The sequence below is a fragment of the Anabas testudineus genome, chromosome 6 (genome assembly GCF_900324465.2).
Source record: "Anabas testudineus chromosome 6, fAnaTes1.2, whole genome shotgun sequence".
Taxonomy (NCBI): Eukaryota; Metazoa; Chordata; class Actinopteri; order Anabantiformes; family Anabantidae; genus Anabas; species Anabas testudineus.
The window spans coordinates 7,948,426-7,973,430 of NC_046615.1; the positions used below are offsets into that span (position 1 = coordinate 7,948,426).

At 40.4% G+C, this 25,005-nt stretch overlaps 4 protein-coding genes across 6 annotated transcripts in view; 2 read left to right on the forward strand and 2 right to left on the reverse strand.

Annotated features, from left to right (window-relative positions):
• The window catches only part of btbd11b (BTB (POZ) domain containing 11b), a 53,049-nt gene extending 50,130 nt beyond the window's left edge, over nt 1–2,919 (reverse strand). The window contains exon 1 of one of the 2 annotated variants that reach the window (XM_026365918.1): nt 1,895–2,919. In XM_026365918.1, the coding sequence (XP_026221703.1) occupies nt 1,895–2,747 (853 nt within the window). In that variant the 5' untranslated portion in view covers nt 2,748–2,919. Of the gene's footprint in view, nt 1–1,878 lie in introns of both variants that reach the window. The other variant, XM_026365919.1, reaches the window with a different exon arrangement.
• A 2,874-nt stretch (nt 2,920–5,793) lies between these two features.
• On the forward strand, nt 5,794–16,592 carry cry1b (cryptochrome circadian regulator 1b). Its single transcript, XM_026365726.2, has 11 exons — nt 5,794–6,854; nt 10,899–11,007; nt 11,315–11,457; nt 11,608–11,792; nt 12,214–12,302; nt 12,611–12,751; nt 13,065–13,376; nt 13,476–13,627; nt 14,124–14,326; nt 15,060–15,188; nt 15,463–16,592. Exons 1-11 carry the CDS (start codon nt 6,697–6,699, stop codon nt 15,540–15,542), a joined length of 1,701 nt encoding a protein of 566 aa, XP_026221511.1. The 5' UTR covers nt 5,794–6,696; the 3' UTR covers nt 15,543–16,592.
• Nucleotides 16,593–17,499: 907 nt separating this feature from the next.
• LOC113166080 (homeobox protein Hox-A10-like) lies at nt 17,500–23,475 on the reverse strand. Of its 2 annotated transcripts, none has more exons than XM_026366016.1 (2): nt 23,350–23,475; nt 17,500–17,742 (listed from the first exon to the last, which is right to left on the reverse strand). In XM_026366016.1, the coding sequence occupies exons 1-2, from the start codon at nt 23,365–23,367 to the stop codon at nt 17,530–17,532; spliced, it is 231 nt and encodes a 76-aa protein (XP_026221801.1). In that variant the 5' UTR covers nt 23,368–23,475; the 3' UTR covers nt 17,500–17,529. The 2 variants fall into 2 exon arrangements, 1 of the variants encoding a protein (XP_026221801.1); XR_003299144.1 differs by lacking the exon at nt 17,500–17,742 and adding an exon at nt 21,626–21,712.
• Nucleotides 17,721–21,396, forward strand: zgc:153031 (dihydrofolate reductase). Its single transcript, XM_026366015.1, has 6 exons — nt 17,721–17,870; nt 18,758–18,807; nt 19,238–19,343; nt 19,454–19,580; nt 20,631–20,746; nt 21,277–21,396. The coding sequence occupies exons 1-6, from the start codon at nt 17,752–17,754 to the stop codon at nt 21,365–21,367; spliced, it is 609 nt and encodes a 202-aa protein (XP_026221800.1). The 5' UTR covers nt 17,721–17,751; the 3' UTR covers nt 21,368–21,396.
• Nucleotides 23,476–25,005: the final 1,530 nt, after the last annotated feature.

Genomic DNA, 25,005 nt, shown 5'->3' on the forward strand with positions numbered 1-25,005 from the left:
CAATAAAGTTTACAAAAAGCAAATCAGCTGTGATGGAGGAGATGTAATAAGGATATTCATAAAGGGTCCCTGACAAAGCCGGGCTACTAGCATTAGTATATATAATATGGAAAAATCGCCTCAATTACTCTGACTTGGCAGAGAGGATGGATGGAGCGATGCGGGCGGAGGCTCGGTTAAGGTCAACCCACCCTCAGATTAACTGACTGTTTGATTTCACTGGGAAGACATCAAATAATGTGCTTGTGTCCTGGCCTTATCTGTCGCTGCAGATAGAGGGTATCTTGAGGTTTAGAGGTCCCGCAGTGTCACAGTAAGAAATGTGGTGGAGGATGAAATCTTCCACAAACTTCCTTCTAATAACACATAACAACACTCAAACATATCATCATTTAGCCCACTATTTTCACTATAATGTTTATATTATGAGTAATACAGTATTAAGTAATATTATAGCCCCTTTAAAAGTCTTGCTTGGAGCTACTACTCATTCCTCAAGTATGATTGAACAACATTATACTGTACTTCTCAAAATGGACTCAAGTTCATTTTCTAGCCTTCGGCATTACATGAATATTCCACATGCTCCAGCTGTTTTTCTCGCTTCTCTTCCTATTGACAGGTCCAACGCACCACTGAAAAACTCACCACACCTCTTCTGAAGCTGAAGTTTACTGCATACCAAGCAGGCTGAGTGTGCAGAGTGACCGAACATTGGCATTTATTACAGCACACTATGTGATCATATTGCAAACCATATGCTGTTAACACATTTGTGCACGTTTGATTCTGACTGTGCAGCTGAAGTCTTACGATCATACTGTGTTCTAAGAATAAAAGCATGGAGAGAGTAAACAAACTGGCATGTATGCTCAATAAAAGGTTTCACAGCAGCTCTGAAACAAAGAGCTACAGTTATGTGAAGTGCTCTTCTCATGGTGGCAGGCTTCTGTTGGTGATTCATCAATACGGTCGCAGAGTCTTAACTAACTTTTTCTCTCTGTGTCTCGCTTTCTCTCCTTCACTCTATAACTCAGTTTTATTCACATCACTCTGCATAATGCATGATAGCACATAGGTCCCCCAAGGCCTTTCATTACGTAAACCTGTTGCAAGAGGAGCCACAGCAGCACTTTTACAACATCCATCAAAACAGGGGGCAAGCATGCGTTGGAGTGGTTCGTGATTTATTGCTGGTTAAGCGGTGGAGAAGTCTGAATACAATTACAAGCACACCCCAAAAAGTATTCCTTAGCACTTGGGCAGCCAGTGTGAAAACTACCAGGGAGGTACTGTCCATACTCGTATGTGCAAATGGACACAGAAATGAACGACTCCCTCCTCTTTGGGTGAAAAGAATAAACTCACCTCTTCAGGCCCATTGAAGGAAACCTACAGAGAGAGCTCCTTTCACTGAAAGCTCTCAGGGTGAGGCATTAAGCCTCGGGATATAAAGCCCTGCGTCACCATTTTGTATATTTAAAAAAAAGCCACATACAGTGTAGAATGAAGTGAAAGCCAAATGTGAGAGAATAGTGATGACAATATGCACTGCACAGAAGACCCAAGAGGTAATATCTACTCAGTCAGTCATCACCTGCCTGCAGCTCTTTGCAGATATTTCAGTTTCAGAAATGCTCTTTGGTTGATTTCTTCCATTTAGAGTAAACAGTTAGTCAACAAAAGAGCAATTCTGAGATTGTGGTGTAACCTTTAACTGACCTGCTAACAGGTGAGATGCTCGTTTATAATTGAGGAGTGAATAGGAGATATAGGAGAAGGGATCTCTACAAGTGAGGGACTAAGCATAGCAGTTGAAATTTAGTGAATGCCAGGAAAGGATGTGGAGTGGGGAGCGACCCTGTTGCAGTGACTTACAGTATTCATAACTCACCGCCTGCATTTTTCCCACAGATCAGGTGTTGCCAGGGCTGCAGAGACCCCCATATCTCTGCGTCGCTGTTGACAGCCTGCTCCAGGGTCTCTACAGTGAACTTGGGGATGCCGTTATCCCGCTCCAGCAGCGCGCTACGAAGCACCCGCGCGTACACCTCGCGGAAGATGCTCTCCATGCACGCCGCCAGGTAGATCGCGGCGTGCTCGTGGATCCTGACCGCAACCCTGCTGTCGACCATCCACCTGAAGAACTTCCCGACGTTGAAGGTGAGCCCGCAACGCACCGACTTGCCGCGGCTGTACTTGTCCTCTTCCGTGCTCATGTTGTACAGGGACAAGGCACCGAGGGCCGCGCTGATGCAGTTCATCGAGACGGTCCAGGACAGGACGATCTTTATGGCACTTTGGATCTCATATTTGGTGCACTTGGCGTAACGCAGGCTCAGGCGCTGCGCCTCCTTGGCGACCCTGACTAGGGCCCTGCTGACCAGCACTGAGAGCCTCAGCAGGACGTCCTGCGGGGCTGTCGGGATGCTCATCTCCTCGTCCCTGCTCAGTGCGCTCGCCACTTCCCCGAGGCTCCACGGCACATCCTCTAGCTCGGGTAGTTTAGCGCACTGCACGGTGCACTCCAGGATCTCGGCGTCTTCGACCAGGACCGTGTTAACAGTGTCCAGACTGTTGTGTCGACTGTGCATCGAGTCGGTTAAATGCCAGTAATTCGCTCCATGTGCATCTGAGCAGCACAGCGACGCACTGGAAGACCTGAAGGAGTCAGCGGCTCCACCATAACCAGAGTCTAGCGTCAAATCCTCCAGGGTCCTCGCTGCTGACTTGCTACTCCTTGCCATAACTGCACTTCATACTGTAGAAGAGGGCTTGGGAAAAGTGGAGGAAAATATTAAAAAAACAGTGGCGTATTCGCACGAGCAGTGCTAATAAATAGAGAGGTTTTTTTTTTTTAGGAAAAGTAAATCCAACGTTGTCCTATAAAGTTAGAGAGTAGTGTGTCACTACAGCGCATCAACAGTCGCACACTGCCGTGCAAGCGCAGTGCCTGACAGATGGAGGTGGGGCTGAGGTGAACCGAGAGCAGCTGTCAGCCAATGGCTTCTCGGGATGAAGCAGCAAGGAGTTTTAATTGGATGGCTTCAGTGAATCAATAAAAATCAATGGTATCGCTCATCATAAGGCTTATTAATAAAAGGTCATGTAAACAGTGAACAGCACAATGCTGCTTTTTTTTTTATTCTCTATAACCTTCGTTTGGAAAAACTAAACTTCTCAGAACTTTGGAATCACTTCTTCAAGTGCTGTAAAGCTATGTAAAAAAAAAAAACAGAGATTACTGTAAATAATAAATCACTCATCATGTGGAATTAGCTGCGTTTACATAACCTTGTTTACAGGACTCCAGAAGATCATGCTTTTCAGATATTTTCTGAGGGCCCATGTCTGATGGTAACATGACTCAAGACCATTAATAATAGATTGCATGCATAATGTATCCTTCTCTGTTCCACCAGAGGAGAAGTCATTGAAAAGATCTGAATTACTTTCAAGGTCATTTGCTGGGATCACTCACGTGGTCTACAGCCGTTTTGTTTTTCCCTATAAAGCCTTAGCCTCTGGCTCTGTGGGATCCGCATGAATCCTCGTCCACATTTGCTGCAATAATTTCAATTGAAGCCAAGATGTACATGAGCAAGTGCAATTTAAAAGTGAGGTATGTGGTTTAATTTGAATGAAACTTAAAATAACTGCAGTCTTACTGTAATACTGACAAAACCAGTTTAGTGCAAATGAGTCTGAAACGTTTAGGTCTTTTATTCCCTGAGGGGTGCAAATAATCTAAACTGCTGGTAAAAATAATTACTTGAACATCTGACGATTGCTTACTGATCTGGCTGAGTGGAGCTGAGTTTTCATCTCATATGCAGTGAGACTGTAGTTTGTTCAGTTGGAGGAATCTCTGGAGCAACAGTGAACCCTGGTGTTGTGAAGTCAAACTTGCAGCTCTCTCTCTCTCTCTCTCTCTCCGTTTAAATTATAAAATAAATGAATCCCATTAATTTATCTCAGTTACCTCACTGGTTGCTCTTTGACAGCTCAATCCTTTGAGAAACAAAATCCTATAATAATTAGGAAGCCAAGAACTTTGGAGTCATTGTCACTGAAGCAGGTAGGTCTCGAAGGTCTTTTGTAATCCTGGAGGATAATTTAATATCACAGCTTCAAATCTACATTTGGTGCAAATTAGTCCTTCCAGCTGAGGGACTGCTTTAATCAAATGTAATTTGGGGAGAGCAACATGTCAGAAAGAGCACAACTCAGAATGAGACAGAGAAAAGTGCTTTGTGGCAAAAGTGTTTTTCCCGTTAAAACCCTGGTTGGTCTAATATACTGCACTAGTGTAATGCACCACACTACACTGCAACTAGTCTTATTTCAAATTTGTCCCATTGCATTCTTATAATTTTGGTGATCCTGAAACCATGTAGTCTAACACCACCACGTCAGATTTAGCTAAAGTGAACAAAATAAATGACATTCCTCTCAATCTGAGCTGTATCTACTTTGTGGCATGTGCAAATAGTGTTTTCAATGCAAAGGCACTAAATTAAGGTGCTGATCAATGACAGAGGATATCCTGTTCTGCTCAGTTAGACTGCTTATTATTAATATTTACATAGCTTTATAAACATGTACTGTAACATTTATCAGAATAGTTCTAATTTATCATGAGGATAGGATGTTGAACAACATTGGACAGTAAAACGATTCGTTAAAAGCCGCAGTTGGTGTCATAGTTAATGCGCGCGCAACGCTATGGTGCCACAAAATAAAGAAAAGTAAAACATTGGTAAAATATCAGAAAACTCTAAAAGTAAACTAATAAAAATGGAACTGTTAAAAATGTGTCTAGTTGATTTGGAAGCTTTTTATAAACAACCCCTGGTTAAGGCTGCCATCTGGTGTACATTTATAAAGTTACATGCAAACGCAGCTCTTACTGCCATGACCAGTAACAGAGGTTTAACATTAACCAGACTGAAGTTGTCCTTCACACAGACCATGACAAAAAATTAATCCTTAAACTATTTCTAAAGGTTCAATTGTGTCAGAAAACATTCATCAGGTAGTAGGTGAGTCATATTTTAATCTATCACCTCCTCCTATTTTGGATCACTTTACTTGTGTGTTGTGGGTTTATTGGTGCATCCTTTATAATTTACTCCAGAAGTGAAGAATATGTGATCAGAGAAGAGGAAGTCACAGAGGTAGTTACCAAAGCAGCTGAAAATGCCTGTCAGGGTTAGAAATGTGTAAGAACCCATCTGATGAATATGCAAGTAGTTACTATAACCACAGTCACAGACTTGACTTCCTTATGACAAGCTTGTTGCTTGCAGAAGCCCAGGAGAGTTCATATCTCTCAAATCCCTCTCACACACTGTTTGTATGAAGAAGATAAATAGCTCACAAAACTCCATCCATCGTGTGAAACCTGTACGCACAACGCCCTGTTTACAATCTGTGGTCCTGTTAAGATAAAGCTCCACTGGATTGTCTCTAACAAATAAATGATAACATGGAGTCAGACACAAATTCAGCTGATAACATCATTTAAAGCTGCAGATGTTAATAATAATGTGTGAGTCTGTTGACGTTTTACTGTAAATAAAACAACATTGAACAAAGCAGATTAAACTCTACCATATATTCTAGTGGTGCTGTGACCGTGCAGTCTCAGCGTGGTTATATATTAGTGGAGCTTAGTGTTTCTGTCATTGGTTGCAGATGACGGGGGGGGGCGGGGCTTGGCTGAGCTGACCACAGGTACACCTGACCAGAGGCAGAGCTCGCGCCTTGACCCGCCTCGCCGCGGTGCATGTGCTCATCCGGGCACTTGCAGGCGTCCCACGTAAGTCAATCCAAAGCCCCTGATTAGCTGCCTGTATTAGACTTTTTAATGCTACTTTGTGGTTTATTCTCTCCGAAAAGCGAACTCGGGTGTGTGTTTATGAGGGAATACAGCAGAATATCGACGTTTGGCTCGTTTTAAATGGCCGTGGACGACGCGTTAGCGAGCTAAACACGGCACATTACGGAACCGTGACAGAGACGCGGTTTCATAACAGCTGGCTCCGACCAATCCGAGCGCCGCGCTCCTCCCCCAGTGTTACTCGAGGAGGATCTGGAGACACGCAGAGAACAGCTCGCACGGCCGACGACTACATAACATACGCACGGTTTAAGGCGCCGGTGAGTCCACTGTGTGTTTACTTTGTGTAGGTGTCCGGGTAGATTGACGCTACACGTGGAAACAAACCGGAAACCATTTGCGGGATTGTGCGTTCCTCGAGCTAACACGGGCTTCACCCGCGCCTCGTGCGGTCGCTGACGAAAATCAAAACAACCGAGCTAAATTATCTGTATTGACAGGAAACGGATACGTGATCGGTTTATTTCCACAACATGTGTTGACTTTATCGTTGTTAGTCGTCGAGGCAGGAGCTGTGTTGTTATTATCTTTCGTCTTCTGTGGTCATCTGTTGTCCACACATGCAGTCACCGCTGCTCAGGACGCCAAACTCTGTGGACACATTCATGGAGCAGGGATAAGGTCAGAAAACCTCTTCACGAAACCCAACGAAACCCCGTACAACGATAACATTACTGCCTACTCGGATGTAAATGGACACTTGACTGTTTTCGCTACCAAAACAACGTAAGAGGGCGTCTTTTGTTGTTTTGGGAAAACAACTCCAACTAGGACAAATAAATAAGACTGGAAACATGGTGGTCAACACCATCCACTGGTTCAGGAAGGGACTTCGACTGCACGACAATCCGTCTCTGAGGGACTCTATCAGGGGAGCGGATACCTTGCGCTGCATCTACATCCTGGACCCCTGGTTCGCAGGATCCTCCAATGTGGGCATCAACAGGTGGAGGTAAGGGAAAGGAAGGGATGTCAGAAGTTGATCATGTGTGTGCTAAGACGTGACAGGATTAACTGACTGTGTATTATTACCTGCTGTCAATTCTAAATCTATTTAATCCATACACACTGGCAAGAAAAAGTGTGTGAACCTCTGTGAATTTCATGGTTTTCTGCAATAATTTATCAGAAAATTTGATCTGAGCCTTATCTTACTCAATGGTATAAACAAAAATAATGTGCCTAAATGAATAACACTAAAATCTGATCTATCATGTCTTTGACACAACCATTAAAAAAACTCACAGTGTGAGTGGAAAAAGAATGTGAACCCATTGAATAATGACCTCATACAAATGAATTGAAGTCAGGTGTTGGTATAAGTTAGGAAAATTAGTTTGGAAGTGTGGACTAGAGCTACTTTGACTGACAAAAGAATACGCTTATGTTATTATGCCTCACCAAAAGTAGCTTTCAGAGGATCTATGGTTAAGAATAGTTGATTTACAAAAAGCTGGAATGGGTTACAAAGTAATGTCGAAGACTCTAGAAATTCACCAGTCTACAGTTAGGCAAATAATCTACAAATGGAGACACTTTGGGACTGTGGCTACTCTACCAAGAAGTGGGCGGCCAGTCAAAATGATCCCACGAGCACAACAAGGTCTTCTTGAGGTAAAGAAGCAACGCTGAGTGACAACCAAAAATTTGAAAGCATCATTGGAACTGGCTAACATCTGTGTTCATGAGTCTACAGTAGGAAAAACATGCAACAAGGACACCATAAAGACATAAAGGAAGTTGTTGCTTACTAAAAAGAACATTGCTGCATGCCTAAAGTTTGCCAAAGCTACACTTCACTGCAGTACTGGAAAATGTTTTGTGGACTGATGAAACTATATTAAACTATTTTGAAAGAACCCACAGCACTACATTTAGTGTAAAAGGGGCAATGCACATCATCACAAAAACATCATCCCAATCATAAAGTAAGGTAGAGGAAATATCATGATTTGGGCCTGGTTTGATGCATCAGGGTCTGACCAACTTGTAGTGATTGAGAGAAAGATGAATTCCCAAGTGTATCAAAAAATCCTTCAGTATAATGTGAAAATGTCTGTAAGTCAGCTGAAACTCTGTAGAAGTTGGGTGATGCAACAGAACAATGACACAAAACACACAACAGAATGGCTTCAGAAAAACAAAATCTGCCCACTGGAGCAGCCAAGTAAGAGCCCAGACCTAACCCCAATAGAGATGCTATGGAAGACTTTAAGAGAGCCACACATAAGACAAAGAATATGACAGAGCTAAAGCAGTTCTGCAGGAAAAATGGACAAAAAATCCTCCTGAACAATGTGCAGGTCTGATCCACAGCTACAGAAAGCACTTGGTTGAGGTTATTGCTGCCAAGGGGGATCCACAGGTTATTAATTCCAAGGCTTCACATAGTTTTTCCACTATTACTATTTTATGGTTGTTCTCAATAAAGGCATGAAAGATAAGATTTTTTTTTTTGGTCATTATTTTAGGTACATTATATTTGTTAATACTTTTCACTTAGATGAAGATCAAATCACATTTTTTGACAGATGACAGAAACATGAAATTCCAAAAGGTTCATGTACTTTTTTCTTGCCATTGTACGTCTAATTGAAAAAAAAAAACTGTTGAACCATCACTATATAATCTGTGGTTTCCAAACTCACTTCACTGTACAGAGAATTATGCCTTCAGTTCTTCAGGCTTTAGACTGTGGCCTGTTTTTAGTTGTTTGAAAACCATGCACACAATGTAGCGTCATCCATAAGGCATGATTGAACTTGTTTGCTTTTGCTTTATCTCTACTTGTGGGGTTGATCTACTTTATTAGACAGAAATATCAGAATCAATGGCCTAGACATGAAACGCTGCTCATATAGTGTATATTTTATATATATATTTTATATATTTTTATTGTACATAGAAAAAATGATGGGAAATCCAGATAAAGACGGAAAGAAGCAGTACAAAATGACTGTTTTCTTATGGGCCAACTGCTTAACTACTAGATAATTTTGCAAATCCACCCATAAACAATCAGGATTCCTTCATCGTATGTTCTCATGGTTTTGATTAGCCTCATAAATCCTGATTTAAAGGCTCAGATGTCTAATAAACATCATTATCCAGTACAGTATATCATGCCAATCACAAAAGTGAAAGCAAGATGTTAAGACACGTAAAAGCTGTCGGCAGCAAGCATGGTATCTAACCACCACAAATATATAGGTCATTTTTCCCACTTACTAACTCGACTGTTCAGCTCTGAATGGAAGCCTGAGAAATTGGGTCAGTGTGTTATGGCCATTACATCACACCCCCTCACAGCTTTGACCTACATTAAACACACACCCTCACCAGACTGCACAACCCCACCCATTTAGTCAGTTACATTTCATTTGCTATGTACACACCGTTTGTAGATCGTTACATACATACCATATTGTTTTGCAGCTTTCTAAAGTGAGCTGCTAGACGAAATAACCGCCCAGTTTTTTACATACTGTACAATAGCGACACTTACATTCACAATAACTTTATTATTGAGGTCAAAGTGGGTGGTAGAGTCATATTAGAGACATTATATTACAAAGTGTTTGTTTTTAGAAACACACCCTAATATATTGCACTCAACTTCTCCACCACCAACTATAACCTCAGTAATAAACATAATAAGAGTAGAATTATCACATTTGTAACAAAACAACAAAAGATTGTTCATGGATAATAACAAATGTTGGAAAATAACACAAGAAAATACAAATTATAGTTTGATAGTTTATTTAGATTTCAGATGGGGATTCTAAAAAACCTTTGCAGGAATATGCAGAGTTTAATTATCAGACAATCCTTTCTTGCAACAGTTGTATTGATTATAAGAACATCACAGTGTTTGAGACAGGAGCTTATTATCCACACCTGCACCTTATAGTTTTAAAGCAAAGTAGAAAAAGTCTAAACTTAGGAGCCATTAAGAGGCTCAAAAGGCATATTTTTTCATATTTTTGCCTGTTCCTTTTCAACAAACTTGAATTTTCTGATTCATGCACTTTGTTCATTAATAATATGGTCCCTATCCGATTTGAGGGTCTTAGCATGGAAGATGTAGGTGTGGAGCGGTTTGTAAAGTCCACCAAGACAAAGTCCACATTTGACATTTTGTGCTAATTGTAGTTGATGTGGTCTTATAATACTGAAAAATTTGCATTTATGCAGATGTGAAGCACTTTGAATTCCTTTTTAACAATTGCATTTTAGATTTAAAAAAACAAAAAAAAACAAAAACCTTTTGCCCATCCTTCACTTCTATGTTGGTTCTTAGCATATTACTAATATGCTACTGCGAGTACGCAGTAATGTTATATTATAATAGTATGTGCATCAGCGGACTAGTGACACATGTGCAAGCATGTGCACTATTATGTATGTGCATGACACGTAACTCTGGGTCTTTCACATGGACACACTTGTAGCTATCAGTAACAGCTGACAGCACACACTAACTTGAAACATATGCAGACAAAAAACAAACAATTAGGGATTATCATCCTGCCCCCTGCCAAACTTGCACAATTGATATGTTGGTATTAACACGGCAAACTTTAGTTGTGAAAACAATAATTCTGCAAGTTATAGGGCATTAAATTTTAAACTAAGGAAGTGCATTCTGTCTGCGTCTTCCCAAACTTAGCCATAGTTACAGCTGCCAAATATTGTGGAGCAGTTGCTGACAGGTAGCTTTCAGCAAAAAATGGAGAATATAAAAATTATTAGTTTTTAAGACACTTTAGGAGTCTATTTCTATTTTTCTTGTTAAACTGGGAGTCTTGTGATATGTCACCCATGTAACGCTTGTTTTCTTGCTTGATGCAGCAGTGGCAGTTTAGACATCCCTGTCATCTTTCATGTTACCAGATTAGCTATGGCTATGATTAGTGGTCTCATGATTGTATTTTATCTAACCATGCTTATCTGGCATGTACAATCACTTAGTTGATCCTTCTGTCTGTTCCAGGTTTTTGTTGCAATGTTTAGAGGATTTGGATGCCAGCCTGCGCAAACTCAACTCTCGCTTGTTTGTCATCAGAGGCCAGCCTACAGATGTCTTCCCTCGTCTTTTTAAGGTATGAAAGCTAAAATAAAATGGAAGATAAAATCTTACAATTTCATTTGCTACGCTGCGCTTGAATATAAATCGGTTAACAAACAGTGAAAAACAGCACTTTGATACTCCAACAAACTTGTATATGTAACTACAGTTACATAGACACAGTATGGTCTTGCATATGGTCCTGAACATGCTTTTACGTTAATAACTATAATTTGTTGCTTACAACATTTTAATAGGAGATGGACATGTCGGGCCATCTTTTTATATATGTTTCTGTTCAGAATAATACACTAATGTGTGTGTATTGCATTCTTTTTCAGGAATGGCAAATCACCCATTTATCTTATGAATATGACTCTGAGCCATTTGGCAGGGAGCGTGATGCTGCCATCCAAAAACTAGCCAGTGAGGCTGGTGTAGAGGTCATGGTGCGGATTTCACACACCCTCTACAATCTGGACAAGTGAGTGAAGGCATTAGTTGAGACAATACTTTCCCTTAATGTCCCATAGTAACAAATCTGATTCTGTGGATTGTGACTGCCTGGTCAGTGTATTACTGTAGACATGTATTGATTGCCTGTAAATCATTTTTCTCTTCTCTTTACTCTAAGGATCATAGAACTCAATGGTGGGCAACCTCCTCTTACATACAAGCACTTCCAGGCACTCATCAACCGCATGGATGCCGTTGAGCTGCCTGCAGAGACAATCACATCTGAAATCCTTAAAACATGTGCCACACCCATCAGTGAAGACCATGATGAGAAGTTTGGTGTACCCTCCTTGGAAGAGCTTGGTAAGTTGTGTGTAGTGTATTTGCATTAGTTTACTGTTTTTTTTGTATAGCTCAAATGTTGTCTGACGTAAAATATAGACTCTTATTGTCTAGAATCACCAGAATTACTACATGGCGGGTGTATTTCTCTTCTCACCAGTGATGTTGTAGTTTACATAATGGTCCAGATGTAATGAAATCCTTCCAGTTGTTGTGGCTATATACACCCACAGCAACCGTAGAGATTTTCAGAGTAAAGAGGTGGAATATTTCAACTAACCCAATCAATCACCTAATTTCAGTCTAACTAAGCTGCTGTCCACTTCTTTAATATCAAGCTAAAATCAGAGAGATCCCAAAGACAAAAGAAATGAATATTTGAGTGGCAGTCACAACATTTGAAGAATGTTTGAATATCTATTTGTATATTGTGCCTTTTCAGGTTTTGAGACAGAGGGCCTGACCACAGCAGTATGGCCAGGCGGAGAAACAGAAGGCCTCATGAGACTAGAGCGGCACCTGGAGAGAAAGGTGATAGGAAATTTTTATGAACAAATCAATAAATAAATCAAGTTAAAATTGCTTTTGGCTTTGTCTCCACAAACACCCAGGCCAGTTTATTAGCTGTAATGCTGTGGTCCATTCATCGAATTGCTTTCATACTATCTGCGTTCAGTGGAAATTCAAATACTACCTCAAAACACCTAAAGATAGATTAAAAATAGAACAACATTTGCAGAGACCCTGTTTATTCCAGAAATAGGTGATGGACTGCTTCTTCACCATTTATTCAGTTTCTCAACAATCACAGTTGATGCTAACTGACCATCTTTTTACAGGCATGGGTGGCAAACTTTGAGCGCCCACGTATGAACGCCAACTCCCTGTTGGCTAGTCCCACAGGCCTCAGTCCCTACCTGCGCTTTGGATGTCTCTCCTGTCGGCTCTTTTATTTCAAACTCACTGATCTGTACAGAAAGGTATAATTAACCATACACACAACATGAACCATTTACTGTATATTTGGAACGAGGTATTTTACTTTTCATTATGTTTTGTTTTGCTGAGATCTATAAATCTATGTTTGATTCATAAGCCTATGCAGTACACTATGATACAAGTTAATTGACTTTGTCCGTTGAATTTTGATGTCATGATCTCCACAACTATTTTTTTTCTGTTTAAATTTTAATGGTTGGAGATTGCGTGATTGTGAAGGAGTCAAAGTCAAGTTTATCATGCAGATGATAAAGTTGAGTAATCCCGCTATCTTTGTGTGCTCTATTCTGTCAGGTCAAGAAGAACAGCACCCCACCACTTTCCTTGTATGGCCAGCTGTTGTGGAGGGAATTCTTCTATACGACTGCTGCCAACAACCCCTGCTTTGACAAGATGGAGGGAAACCCTGTGTGTGTCCAGATCCCCTGGGACCGAAACCCAGAGGCATTGGCCAAGTGGGCAGAGGGACGGACAGGGTTCCCTTGGATAGACGCCATTATGACTCAGCTGAGACAGGAAGGCTGGATCCATCACTTGGCGAGGCATGCTGTGGCCTGTTTCCTCACCAGAGGAGACCTCTGGATCAGCTGGGAGGAGGGCATGAAGGTAAGAAAAGAAAGAATCAGTCAAATATGTGCACATCAAGATGCTTCTTACTTATATTACCATTAATTCCATGCATTGTTGCAACTTTCCAACGTACAGGTCTTTGAAGAACTGCTGTTGGATGCAGACTGGAGTGTAAATGCTGGCAGCTGGATGTGGCTCTCGTGCAGTTCATTTTTCCAGCAGTTTTTCCACTGCTATTGCCCAGTGGGATTTGGACGACGCACTGACCCCAACGGAGACTACATACGGTCAGTCAGTGTATATCTCCGTCAGCGAAATAAAAAACACTGGGTTTTCAGGATCCCACTATTGGGGAAATATTATGTCATGGTTAACTTGTGCTCTGTTGTAACCTCATTTTGTAGAAATTATTTTGTCATAGTTGCACCTTAAATCCCAAAATATCAACAAATTGTTTAAAATTGTGTATCATTTTTGTTTGTTTGTTTTTGTTTGATAACTTCTGTTTAAAGTCTATCTGTGTCACACCACAGAGGCTTTCCTAAATGTGAAATGTGATCATGTGTGGTAAATGGTAAATAGCAATGAAAACTGAGCAACTTTATTTCTAGTGACAGTAATAAAAAATGGGCATTTCACACTTTTAATGGTATTTGAACACCAGCATATCTAATTAGGCACATTCATCTGTAACATCTCAGACAAGGTTTTCACATATTGGTGTAGTGTACTATATTATTATGTAGTAACTTACATCATGCCATTATTTTTCTATGTTTCTAGTCGTTATTTGCCCATATTGAGGGGTTTTCCAGCCAGATACATCTATGATCCATGGAATGCCCCGGAGGAAGTGCAGAAGGCAGCCAAGTGTATAATAGGTGTCCACTATCCCAAGCCTATGGCCAACCACGCTGAGGCCAGCCGCATCAACATAGAGCGGATGAAGCAAATCTACCAGCAGCTCTCTTGCTACAGAGGACTGGGTAGGCACATGGCCCAGAAACTGATACAACACACACCCAGATAAATACAGTTATATAAAAACTTAATTTTTAATATCTAGAATTGTAATATATTGTTAATGAATTATTTTATTTTGCCATATACATATTTTTATCAATGCCAACATTCCCCTTGATGGCTGTGTAATTAGATCCAACCTCATACAACACAAAAGGCTCACATTCTGTTTCCTTCAAACTTATGAACATCAATCACTACTGCATTGCTGTGACTGACTCAAATTTGGCAGGGGACAGACAACATGCATGAAGTAATGCTGATATTTTATTGACCACATTAGCAACTGAACAAGTCTAAAACAGTTTGTAAGAATAATATGTGAAATGTAATTGTCACATTCTGCCCTCTGCAAATATTATTCATACGCATCTGTGTCAACTTCACTAGATCACACTCCACTCATAACAGCTTGATGTTGGCATGGTGTATTAATAGTTTTCACATATCGCAGTGTTAATTGGTGTCGCACCGTTCCTTGACCTTGGTGCAGAAAATTGCAGTGATTTGGTTCTTCAATAATTACCACAACAACATTACCACCAATCAGCAACTTTATATGCTTTCAGTGTTGGGGTCTTTTCTCTAAAGACCCTTTTTCACTTAATGTCAAAGAAGAAATGAATGTTTCTTTATTATTTACACAAATGAGTTTCATGTTGTGGGTAAATTAAAAAGCTTTTGCTCTCTCTCTAGGTCTGCTGGCAACAGTACCTTCCAACCCCAATAATTGTGGTAATGTCGCAGGAGTCAACACAGAGACCCATCTAAGTCCAGGAGGGTCTTCTGAAGACCCATCCATAAGAGAAGGAACCCCTCGAACCGGTATGCATCTTTGCATATGTTTTAGTACAATGCAGACAAGATACTTTTTTATTTACTGAAGTCTTCACAGTCATGGCTAAGATTAATTCCCATAAGATTTGACTAAGCTGACAGCTTGATATCCAATATTTGATATTATTGACCAGTGGGATTTATCTGGGGTGTGAGAACTGGTATCTGAATAGTAGGGCTTTATTAGGGCTTTATTATGAAGCATAACATCACCAGTTGATACTAAATAAAATTGATGTATGTTCTGTGTATTTTTATGCAGAAAGGCATTCCACGCAGAAGCGGCGCCATGAAGACACTCCACCTGAAATCAGCTCTAAATGCTGGAGGCAGAGCAAGTAGCCTGCAAAAGACAAAATACAAAGGGTCCCTCAGTCAGTCTATAGTCAGTGTGGTAGCATCCTCTTCTGCAGCACCCTCAGCTAACACACAGAAATAACTCTAATAACCACAGAGGACACAAGATCAGGATGTTGGATCCAACTTGTTGGATGTTTGTCTATCTCTCTATAGTACATGATATTTGTAATGAGTGAAGACTGTCAGAATTTGGACTAGACAGTGAGCTGGTATCGAGTCTTGGTCTCCAGATACTGTTAGACACATCACACATCTCAGAAAGAACAGAAGGAAATGAGAGAAGGTGGTCATATTTGAGTGGATGAACCCTTTAAGAGCTGATCAACAAAGTCTTCGCATCAGGGTGTTGTGAAACCACCTGTTGTCTTCCACTGCAGCATGTCACTGCACAAGTGATGAAATCACCATGATTATTCCCCTCACACATCACAGGGTTAAAAAATTATAAGGAGGCAAAACACAGTCCATTCAGCAGTCAGTGGTGATGTGAACCGTGTTCTAATACCTTTACTGCTTCAGTCTCCAAACTTGAATGTGAAAAGAAAAAAATCTGGACTCCACCATCTGAGTGACAGGAACCCATAACACACTGAAGAGACTGTGAAACGTGTACAGCTCACCCTGTGATATCCATTAACCTGGATGGGCGACCGATTTATCTTTACTCAAGGACAAGCCCCTAAATGTTTCATAACAAGGATAAGTCACACTCTCATTCATGTACAATAATGTATGTACTTTTTTTTTTTTCAAGGATTTATGACAAAGGTGTGATGTGTGGTAGTAAAAAAATCAGGAGCATGACTGTCATTCCTACAGTCATATTTTGCAGATATTTATTGTTTTTGATTTCCAACTTTTGTATATTTGGAACAGCTGCTTTTGTAAATAATGTGTTACCAAAGCTCAAAAGTTCTCCCGTAAACGCATGCGCTTTGTCTCCCATGTGATCATAAATCTATTATTTTTGTATAAAGAATAACAAATTTTAACTGTATTGAAATGACAATAAAATATGAAAACCTTTTTGAATCTTTATTGTTCTTAGCAACATAACACAACTAGAATTAAATTCTCACCTTTGCAGATTGATGGCATTTATCAGTGGTATGTGAGACACCTTTCTCATGGCTGGTATTTAAATTGCTGAAGAAGAGAAAGCGGAATTATTGTAAATAGGAATAGTGGTTTTACATTGGTGTGAGGCATTTTGAGTTCACCGATTCAATATGAGCCAGAAACAAAGGCCAACACAGAAATCCGTTGTGATCTCACTTGTTTCTCATCTGCATGGCCTCAAAGAAAATCTTGAACCAACCTACAGCTGAGTTTTGAAAACATGGTGCTCCACTAAGTCCAAAGACTAACACCTCATACCACATAATCCTGGTGCTCACAGTCGCGCTTCAAGAAAACCAGCAATATAGTGAACACTGTGTAAGTCTTCCCTCTATTAATACGGTGTGAATACATGGCCAAGCTGGTCTTAATCTGGTTTTCTAATATTGTACAGTGTGAAATCTATTAAACAATAAAAGTCCAGGGGGGTGCTACATTTTTATTGACACTGTGTCCCAGCTGTGAACTTTGAACCTAAGAATTTGAGATAGTGTGCTCTTTATCACATAGACCTAATTATCAGTAGGTTTTAACCTTTTATCTAGTTTCCACAAAACACGCAGATACTTCGAGGTAGTTGTTATAAAGTAGATTAGAAAATGATCGACATGTGTAAACAAATCGTTTTATTAATAAGAATTATACACATTCATCACATTTTATTGATTTATTACCAATATTCGCTTATACAAGGTGACAAGTCCTTCTTGGTTTCAATTTATCTATTTATTTATTTATTTTGTGCCATGTCAGAGGTTTTCCTGCTTGAATTGGACGGATTTGTCTTCAACTATGGTTCCTGCTGTAATTCATTTCGCAGCCTAAATCAAAGTGCGGTCTGTTTTCGCTCTTATAATCGTGAGTCACGTTGCTGTTTGACGGCCTCTGGCTGTGGGGGTGGGGGTGGAGGAGCTGGTGGAGGCTCCAACATGCAGGATGCACCGACTCTCCCCTGCGTCCAATCGCAGCCGTCGGCCGGTGGGCGGTTATAGGTTCGGACCTCAGGCACACGGACCCCGGCTCCTGCCGCACATCGCGCTCCTGCTCCCTGCGCCTGGTTCCTCTGTTAGAGATGGAGATGGAAAAGAGCCGGATCACGACGCAGAAGAAGAAGAAACCAGTTCGCCTCATTGCAGCAGTTTGCAATAACATGGGGATCGGGAAAGATGGAAAGCTGCCCTGGCATTTACCGTAAGAGATCAAACCCATTTGTATGGACAGATGAATGCTGTACCTGTTAACAATGAGGGGAGCCCACTGTGTGGGCGACTGCCAGATTACTATGAGGATTTGAGCTTACATTTGTGTCACACCAGTGCACTTTTATTTTGAAGGTCTACATGTCGACATATTACAGAGTAAAACTAGTCAAGAATACAGCTCACAAAATGTGGTCACTGTCAAAGTCCCACAGATTCTTGTTTCTCATGCTTCCAACACATCAGCTTCAAGAAGCGACCTCCTGCCTCAAATTTCCCAACTATTTACTTGGCACTTGTTGTGGCTCATCTGTGTATTTTCTCAGTCCAATAAGGATTATTTTTTAGTGAATCAACTGGTTCAACAATCTATGTATAATGTATATAAAACATTTTACATTCCCTTATTGATTCAGTAGAATCAGTAAAAGCTGGTTTATAATGTACCTGTAAACTAATAAATACCTATTTTACAACTATAACTCCTTCTGTGGACACCAATAACTACATTATAGTGTGTATAAATGTTTATTTAATGATTTTAAATGGGTCAGAGCAGCTACAGTAGCACTTGTTGCAGCACTTTTAGCAGTATCTGGTTAAATGTCCAGTCATATTAAGTTGCAGCAGTGGCCACAGCTGCATTAGGTGCAGTAGTAATAGTTAATTCTCTAAGCAGTAGACAGTAGTGAGAGCAAGAGTTATGAGAGTGATGCCTGGAGGGGAATAAGAAGAAAAGACCATGTGTTCTCATGTGTTATGTAGCTACACAGTGTCATCATTCATTAGGACATTCTTTGCCCCGTGTAGAAACCGTTAGTAGTGTACTTAATGAATTACTGCTTGTAATACCAGCTGATTTTTGCTTGATTTCCACAGGTCTGAATTCCAGTACTTTCTGAACACGGTGACGAGGGTGTCGAGACCAGGTATTTCCTCACCGCCAATATTATGTCACGTTATAGCTATCACATAGGGCTGTGTATCATTGACACCTTTTTATAGCTCATGTCAAAACCACATCTGTGTTTGGTTTCTAGTTCAGAGTGACACCTCCTGACTTTGATATTCACAAAACTTTAAAAACTATGATGCACTTAGTGATGTTTCAGAAAGGTAACTCCCTGGATTAGCCAAAAGTTTTCTCAACAGTTTCTCAAATGAATATTCAGAACGTGTACTAAATCTCAAGATATAAATATTAATTACATTATCCAGGCCTCCAGGATGGAAGTCGTTTTTCAAATTCTGTGCTGCTGACACAATTCATTTGGTACTAAAGTATTATAAAGTGTCACCGCCCGGCCCCCACACACTCAAACACCACCACAGCTGAGATGTAGATTCTGTCTATTGCAGGAAAAATGAACATGATGATCTGGGGCAAACTGTGCTGGTACTCCAACCCAGAAAATTTGTTTCCTTTGACCAATGTTCTACATGTGGTACTTAGTACCACACTGAAGTGAGTATCTCTGTCTCTCCCACACATACACAAACTTCAGCATCAACAAAGAGAGCAATAACTTTGTGGTGATCCATCAATCATTTCTAGTTTCATCTCTTTTCCTACAGCACCGTTCCAGATCATGCACACTTCTTGTGTCAAGACTTTGAGAGCGCCGTCCGCCTGGCTGCAGAGCCCCCCCTCGCAGACTTAATAGAAACCATTTGGATTGTTGGTGGAACGCAGGTCTACCAGGTGAGCTGGTCTTAGTGTCTCACTGAAATAAGACATCAAGACCAAATAAACCAGTTAGGGATCCCCCGGGGAAACCTGACCTGTGGTCATTAAACCAGTATTCCCACTCTGGACCAGCATGTGAAGGCAACGTGTGAACTGCTCTGAATCACTGATTGCGACATTGCATATGTAATATGTAATATGCTTGAAAGTTTGAACCAAAGGCAAAATGTTGTGTCACAGTAGGACAGTAGTAAGGGTGTAAATAATAAACTACAGAATGGCTGAGCTCCATTTAGCTGATTGAGTTTCTAGGTGCTACTATTGTCATTCTACTTTACTGTCATGGTCTACTTCAGCACTTGTACTAGTACTGTACTTTACCTACCTTGACTAGTTCAGCTCATTTGAAGCAGGTGTTGTTGGACTGATAAGTTAAGGATGCCTCTAGTGACAGATAAATGAACTATTTTTTAGTTTTTATCCATTGTGTTCCTCCTGCCCAGTCTCCATCTTAATCTAATCTTGTTATTGACCAGTCTTGGCTATGGCCAATTGACAGGCATCTGTTTCTCTCTAATGTGTTTACCCTGTGACCCGGGGCTTCACGCTTTTCTTTCTGTTTTCCGTTTTCCGTTTACAGCCAGTTTGTGCTGCGCTGAGAAGGTGTACATAGTGTTGTGGGAGACCTTTGGTTTCTTGATCATTTCTGACATGTCAAACATAACAAACAAACTTAATTTGTTTTATGTTGATTTATGTTTGCCAATAAAGACTCTCTGTACACCTGTGCAAATATTACTTTACAAAACAGCTGTTCACAGCCACGGTAGCCATTTACAACATTAACTATATCTACACTATGCTTGTGATCACTTCAATGTTATTTTAATGGACAAAAATCTTTGTCCCCCTAAAAAGGGTCCAGAACCTCCCCTGCTGACAGATCAACAGCCTCCTATACTGCAGTATAAGTCTTTAATTCAGTCTCACATCAACAGCTTCCAGCTGACAATACTGTTAATGTGACCAGAATATGTTTCTTTCTTTCTTCTTCTTTTTGATCAGGAAGCGTTGAAGCATCCATGGTGCGACTTGGTTTACCTCACAGACATCATGGCCGACTTTGACTGCAACGTTTTCTTCCCTGAGTTTGACAGAGAACTATTCAAAGTTCAAGAAAGGTACGTGTTGATCTTATCCTCAGGGTATTGTGGTTTGGCCACTCTTACCTGGAGGCTGTTTCCCCCATATCTAAACATCTGGGTTTTAAAGTCCCTTTATTAAAATGCAGAGTTGTGTTTAACATATCCAGCCTCACTGGTGCAACATGAGACGGGGATCTTTGTTTTTTTGTTAAAAAGCAAACATCAGCGCTGTTTGTCAGACTGAGTTGTCATTCAGCACAAAAGGATCTGCTGACTTCACTGGTCAGTAATACGATAGGAAGCCATCGCCTGTCTGCTGCGTCTGTGTCATTACACTGAGGACCAACGTTGTTTTAATTACAATAACTTTGAATAGTAAATAGTGTCCACTTGTTTAAGGCATTTTATTGGTTTACAGTATGTCTGTATGTTTCCTTCCACCACTCAAGCTCATCTATGTCCCCTCTCATTTTTTTTTTAAGTTTCTCCATTTAATTCTCACATTCAGCAGTTGTTGTCCTCTAATGAACCCACTAAATCTTTTTTTTCTACTCTTTCCAAACAAGGTTTCCTGGTGTTCCAAGTGTAATTCAAGAGGAGAACGGCATCAAGTACAAATTCCAAGTATACAAGAAGGAGATCGGTGACGCGGTGTAAACGGCGAAGAAAATGGAGACATTATCAGAAAACACTTGAAATGTGGAGGAAAAAACTCTTTCAAACACTCTTTATAAAATTGAGCATTCCAGCTCGGGTAAATAGGCCCGTACACTCTTTTTTATACCATGAAAACCAAAACACAGTGAGCACTGGACACTTTAACAGCTGTCTTATTAATCTTCTTGTGTTTATTTAGATCTGACTTTATTTACATTATTTTCCCATTGCAGCTCGTTGATAGATAGATATTATGATCTGCTGTGGTGGAAAAACTCTCCTGCCACCATCCGCTGTCTCCTTGTCAGCGTTCCCATCTTGTCCTCCTCCTCAGTAATATTGCAGCTGCACAGAAAATATGCTTGTCAGTGAGTCAGTTAGCAGCCTACATCAGTGACAGCCTGTGCTATCACAGACAATCTGGTTCTTTTCTAAGACAAGATGGAAAACTCCACTTTAGTAAATGATTAGGTAATGATCCTACTTGTTTGCTTTGATGCTATAATAAATCTTGTCTTTAAATACATGGAGAAATGTTACATATTAACTGATTTGTGACTCATGTTTGTCATATTTTGGTCTTTACTCTGCATTTTTAACAGCTTTTAAATAAAAAAAAAAAAAAAAGAAACTGATATTCTGTGAATTAATCTTTTGTTTCAATAAAAGTATTTTTATTCATTTGTTGTATGTGATGCATTTGACCACTAGATGGAGGAACAACAATACAAGAAGGGGCAGAAAATCTGCTTTTTAGCTGCCAGCGTCAGCAACCTATCCCACATTTTACCACAAGCTTATTTTCATTTCAATTACACACAGGTGGGCTAATTGTGATAAATGTAAATTATATAAAATAGTACAATTAAAAGAATTATACCCAGAATACACACAAGAAAAGTGACAGATCTGCAAGGAAGGAAGGAACTTTATTAAAAGTTCACTCACTACAAAATTGTACCTCACTGTAATGAGGTGCATGTTAAACTTGCTCTACAGATACATTCGCTGACTAAATATTAGAACAATAACATTAAGTGAAATAAAGTTTACCTCTGAAACATACAGAGTGAAATATGTTAAGGATGTTTTATGTGTCTTTTTTTTTTTATCTTTGCACTGCTGTGGTTAGATAACAAAAAAAAAAAACACCATCCAGTTCAACTGCAAAATAAATTTTACTTTCAAATCACTGAACTAAATCTGAGATTCATTTGAATCTCTGGCTCCCTTTTCTCCCCCAGAACAGGTTTTAATAGACTTTAGACAACTGGATGGACAACTTTCACTTTTGTCAGTGGGCATGCTGTGAAATCTGAACCCATGGAAAAGGTGTGGAGCTGTTTTGCATTCCAGCCAGGCTGCCCGAAACTGACATACAAACGCGTGCTTGTCAACTCACGTTCTATCCCCACTCTATTTCAGTGGGTTTCTCGAGCACAGGCGTCCTTATTATTACATGGAGCTCCGCTAAACCTTGACATGAGAAGACGGCAGCGTGTGCAGGTGTATGGGAAAGATTTTTAATTAACATTAATTTTCAAACGTACTGAAACAGAAAGACATGCACTGTAAAAAATCTAGTGCAAATGAGGAATGGATAAACATTTAATGTGCACTCCAGTGATGACACAAAGAGGCCGTTCTCACAGCAGATACTATAAAATATGGGTGTGAATAATACCATTAAGGATGATAAGAATGTCTTTGAATGTAGGTGAAGCATGCCACTACACTCAAATCAAGGAGCCTGAAACATTAGATTTGAGAAGGAGCAGCACCCTGAGTCTCAACGCACGCTGACAAACCACTTATAATGGTTGATAACGTTATGAACTCAGTCATAAATGAATGACACAGCCCGTGCTATAATCCCAGCAGGCCATGCTTCCCCACAAGTGAAATCACAAGTAATGACAGACGAGCCCACGTTTAAGCGCTGTGAATCTCAGATGAAATGTTCAATACAGAAAGTTATTTACCTTTCGTGCGTCCGGCATCCATCAATGTGACATTTATTTGCCTCCTGCAGCATGTACAGTATTGTTTGTGCTGTGCCATCAGGGTGCCAGTTGGCTTCAGAGACAAAGTAATGACAGGAAACTAACTTTTTGGTGTGGGCGGAAAGAGAGTGCACACATACACTTTGAATGAGACAAGAGCCACTCGCAATGTAGATAAAGATGATTTTAAGCCTGAAAGTGGCTTGTGGAATAACACTAGTATGTAGAAAAACCAAGCATGGATTTAAAATTATTGTAATTTTAGGTCTTCCTTGCCGTGAACACACTGAATCTCTTTTATTATTTGAGGGGGAGAAAAGGAATATTTAAGTTACAAGTACATTAGCTGCTTTTGAAGGATGTGCTTTTAAACTTGAGCTTGACTCACACTAACCTAAAAAAAAGGAATATTTACTGCAGCAGTGGTCGTCCACACTCTTCCCTTCAAGCTGGAAATCATAGCTTTTAATTGCACATGTCGTCGGTTTCTGCTGAGGTATGACCCATAAAAGCAATATGTTAGGCTAATATCAACCAGTGTGGCGTTTGAAATGAAAAGGGACAATTTATGCTCCCTTTTATTAACCTCTCTGGCTTGTCTGTGTAATTCAAGAGCACAGCGCAAGTCAACAGAGGACAAGAGGACACTCTAAGAAATAGAGGTGACTTGCACTTATTCAGTACACCTGAGGCCTCGTCTGGTGTGCTTCAACCTTGAGTCCTCCTGAGAAACTGGTGAAGAAGACACAGCCTTGCGACATGACGACTTAAAGGAAAACGTCACGTGTGTAAGATTAGCAACCCATCCAGCTGCAGTGCACTTGAGGTAGGGCTGTAGTGCTTCTGGGGTTCCAGGTTGTGAATGGAAAATGAACTCTAGTCAGGCATCCATCTGCTGAGCTCAAATTCATTACCAGATGCACTTGCATTTGCATCATCTGCCCAGTGGCTATTGCCATGACTACGGGACCATGCTGAGTGATACAGACAGCAGCAGATGGGATGTGGAAGTTGTTAACGTATATACCTCCCCCTCCTCCTCTTCGTCCCTCTGGACACACTAGTCCTCTCTCTCTCTCTCTCTCTCTTTGTTGTGACCCCCGTCGTCCACATTACTACAGTGAGGGACCCTCGAGGCATAAAGCCGTGGTTTCATTAGCGATGAAGCTCAGTCCCATTAAAAGCTACTCTTAAGCATGCTTTAAGGGCTTTTGCTGGCTTCCAAACAATAAGGCACAGTGAAAGCAAGAGAACATTTGACAATGCCCTCTCTTGGTTTAGACAATGCTCAATAAGATTGTATATTGATTTTGTGGCTTACACTGAAATAAATGTGGCCGCTAACCTCTTTACCTCCGTGTGATGCACACAGACATGAAAACCTTATTAAAAAGGAGCAATCATAATGGAAAATCAATTTTGCATAAATGGGCTGAAACTTCACTGCTTTTTGAATAAAGATTGCAGCGTGTGCTTAAATAAACCACTTCTAACTCAAATCAAAGGAACTTCATTTCCCCTCCTTTTTTTTTTTATTATAAAAAACTCATTGTGTGGGTACATTTGAATTCATTTGAAATGATAATGAAGTGGCATGGCAGTAGTGAAATAGCTTATAATAAAGTGTCTCCATCT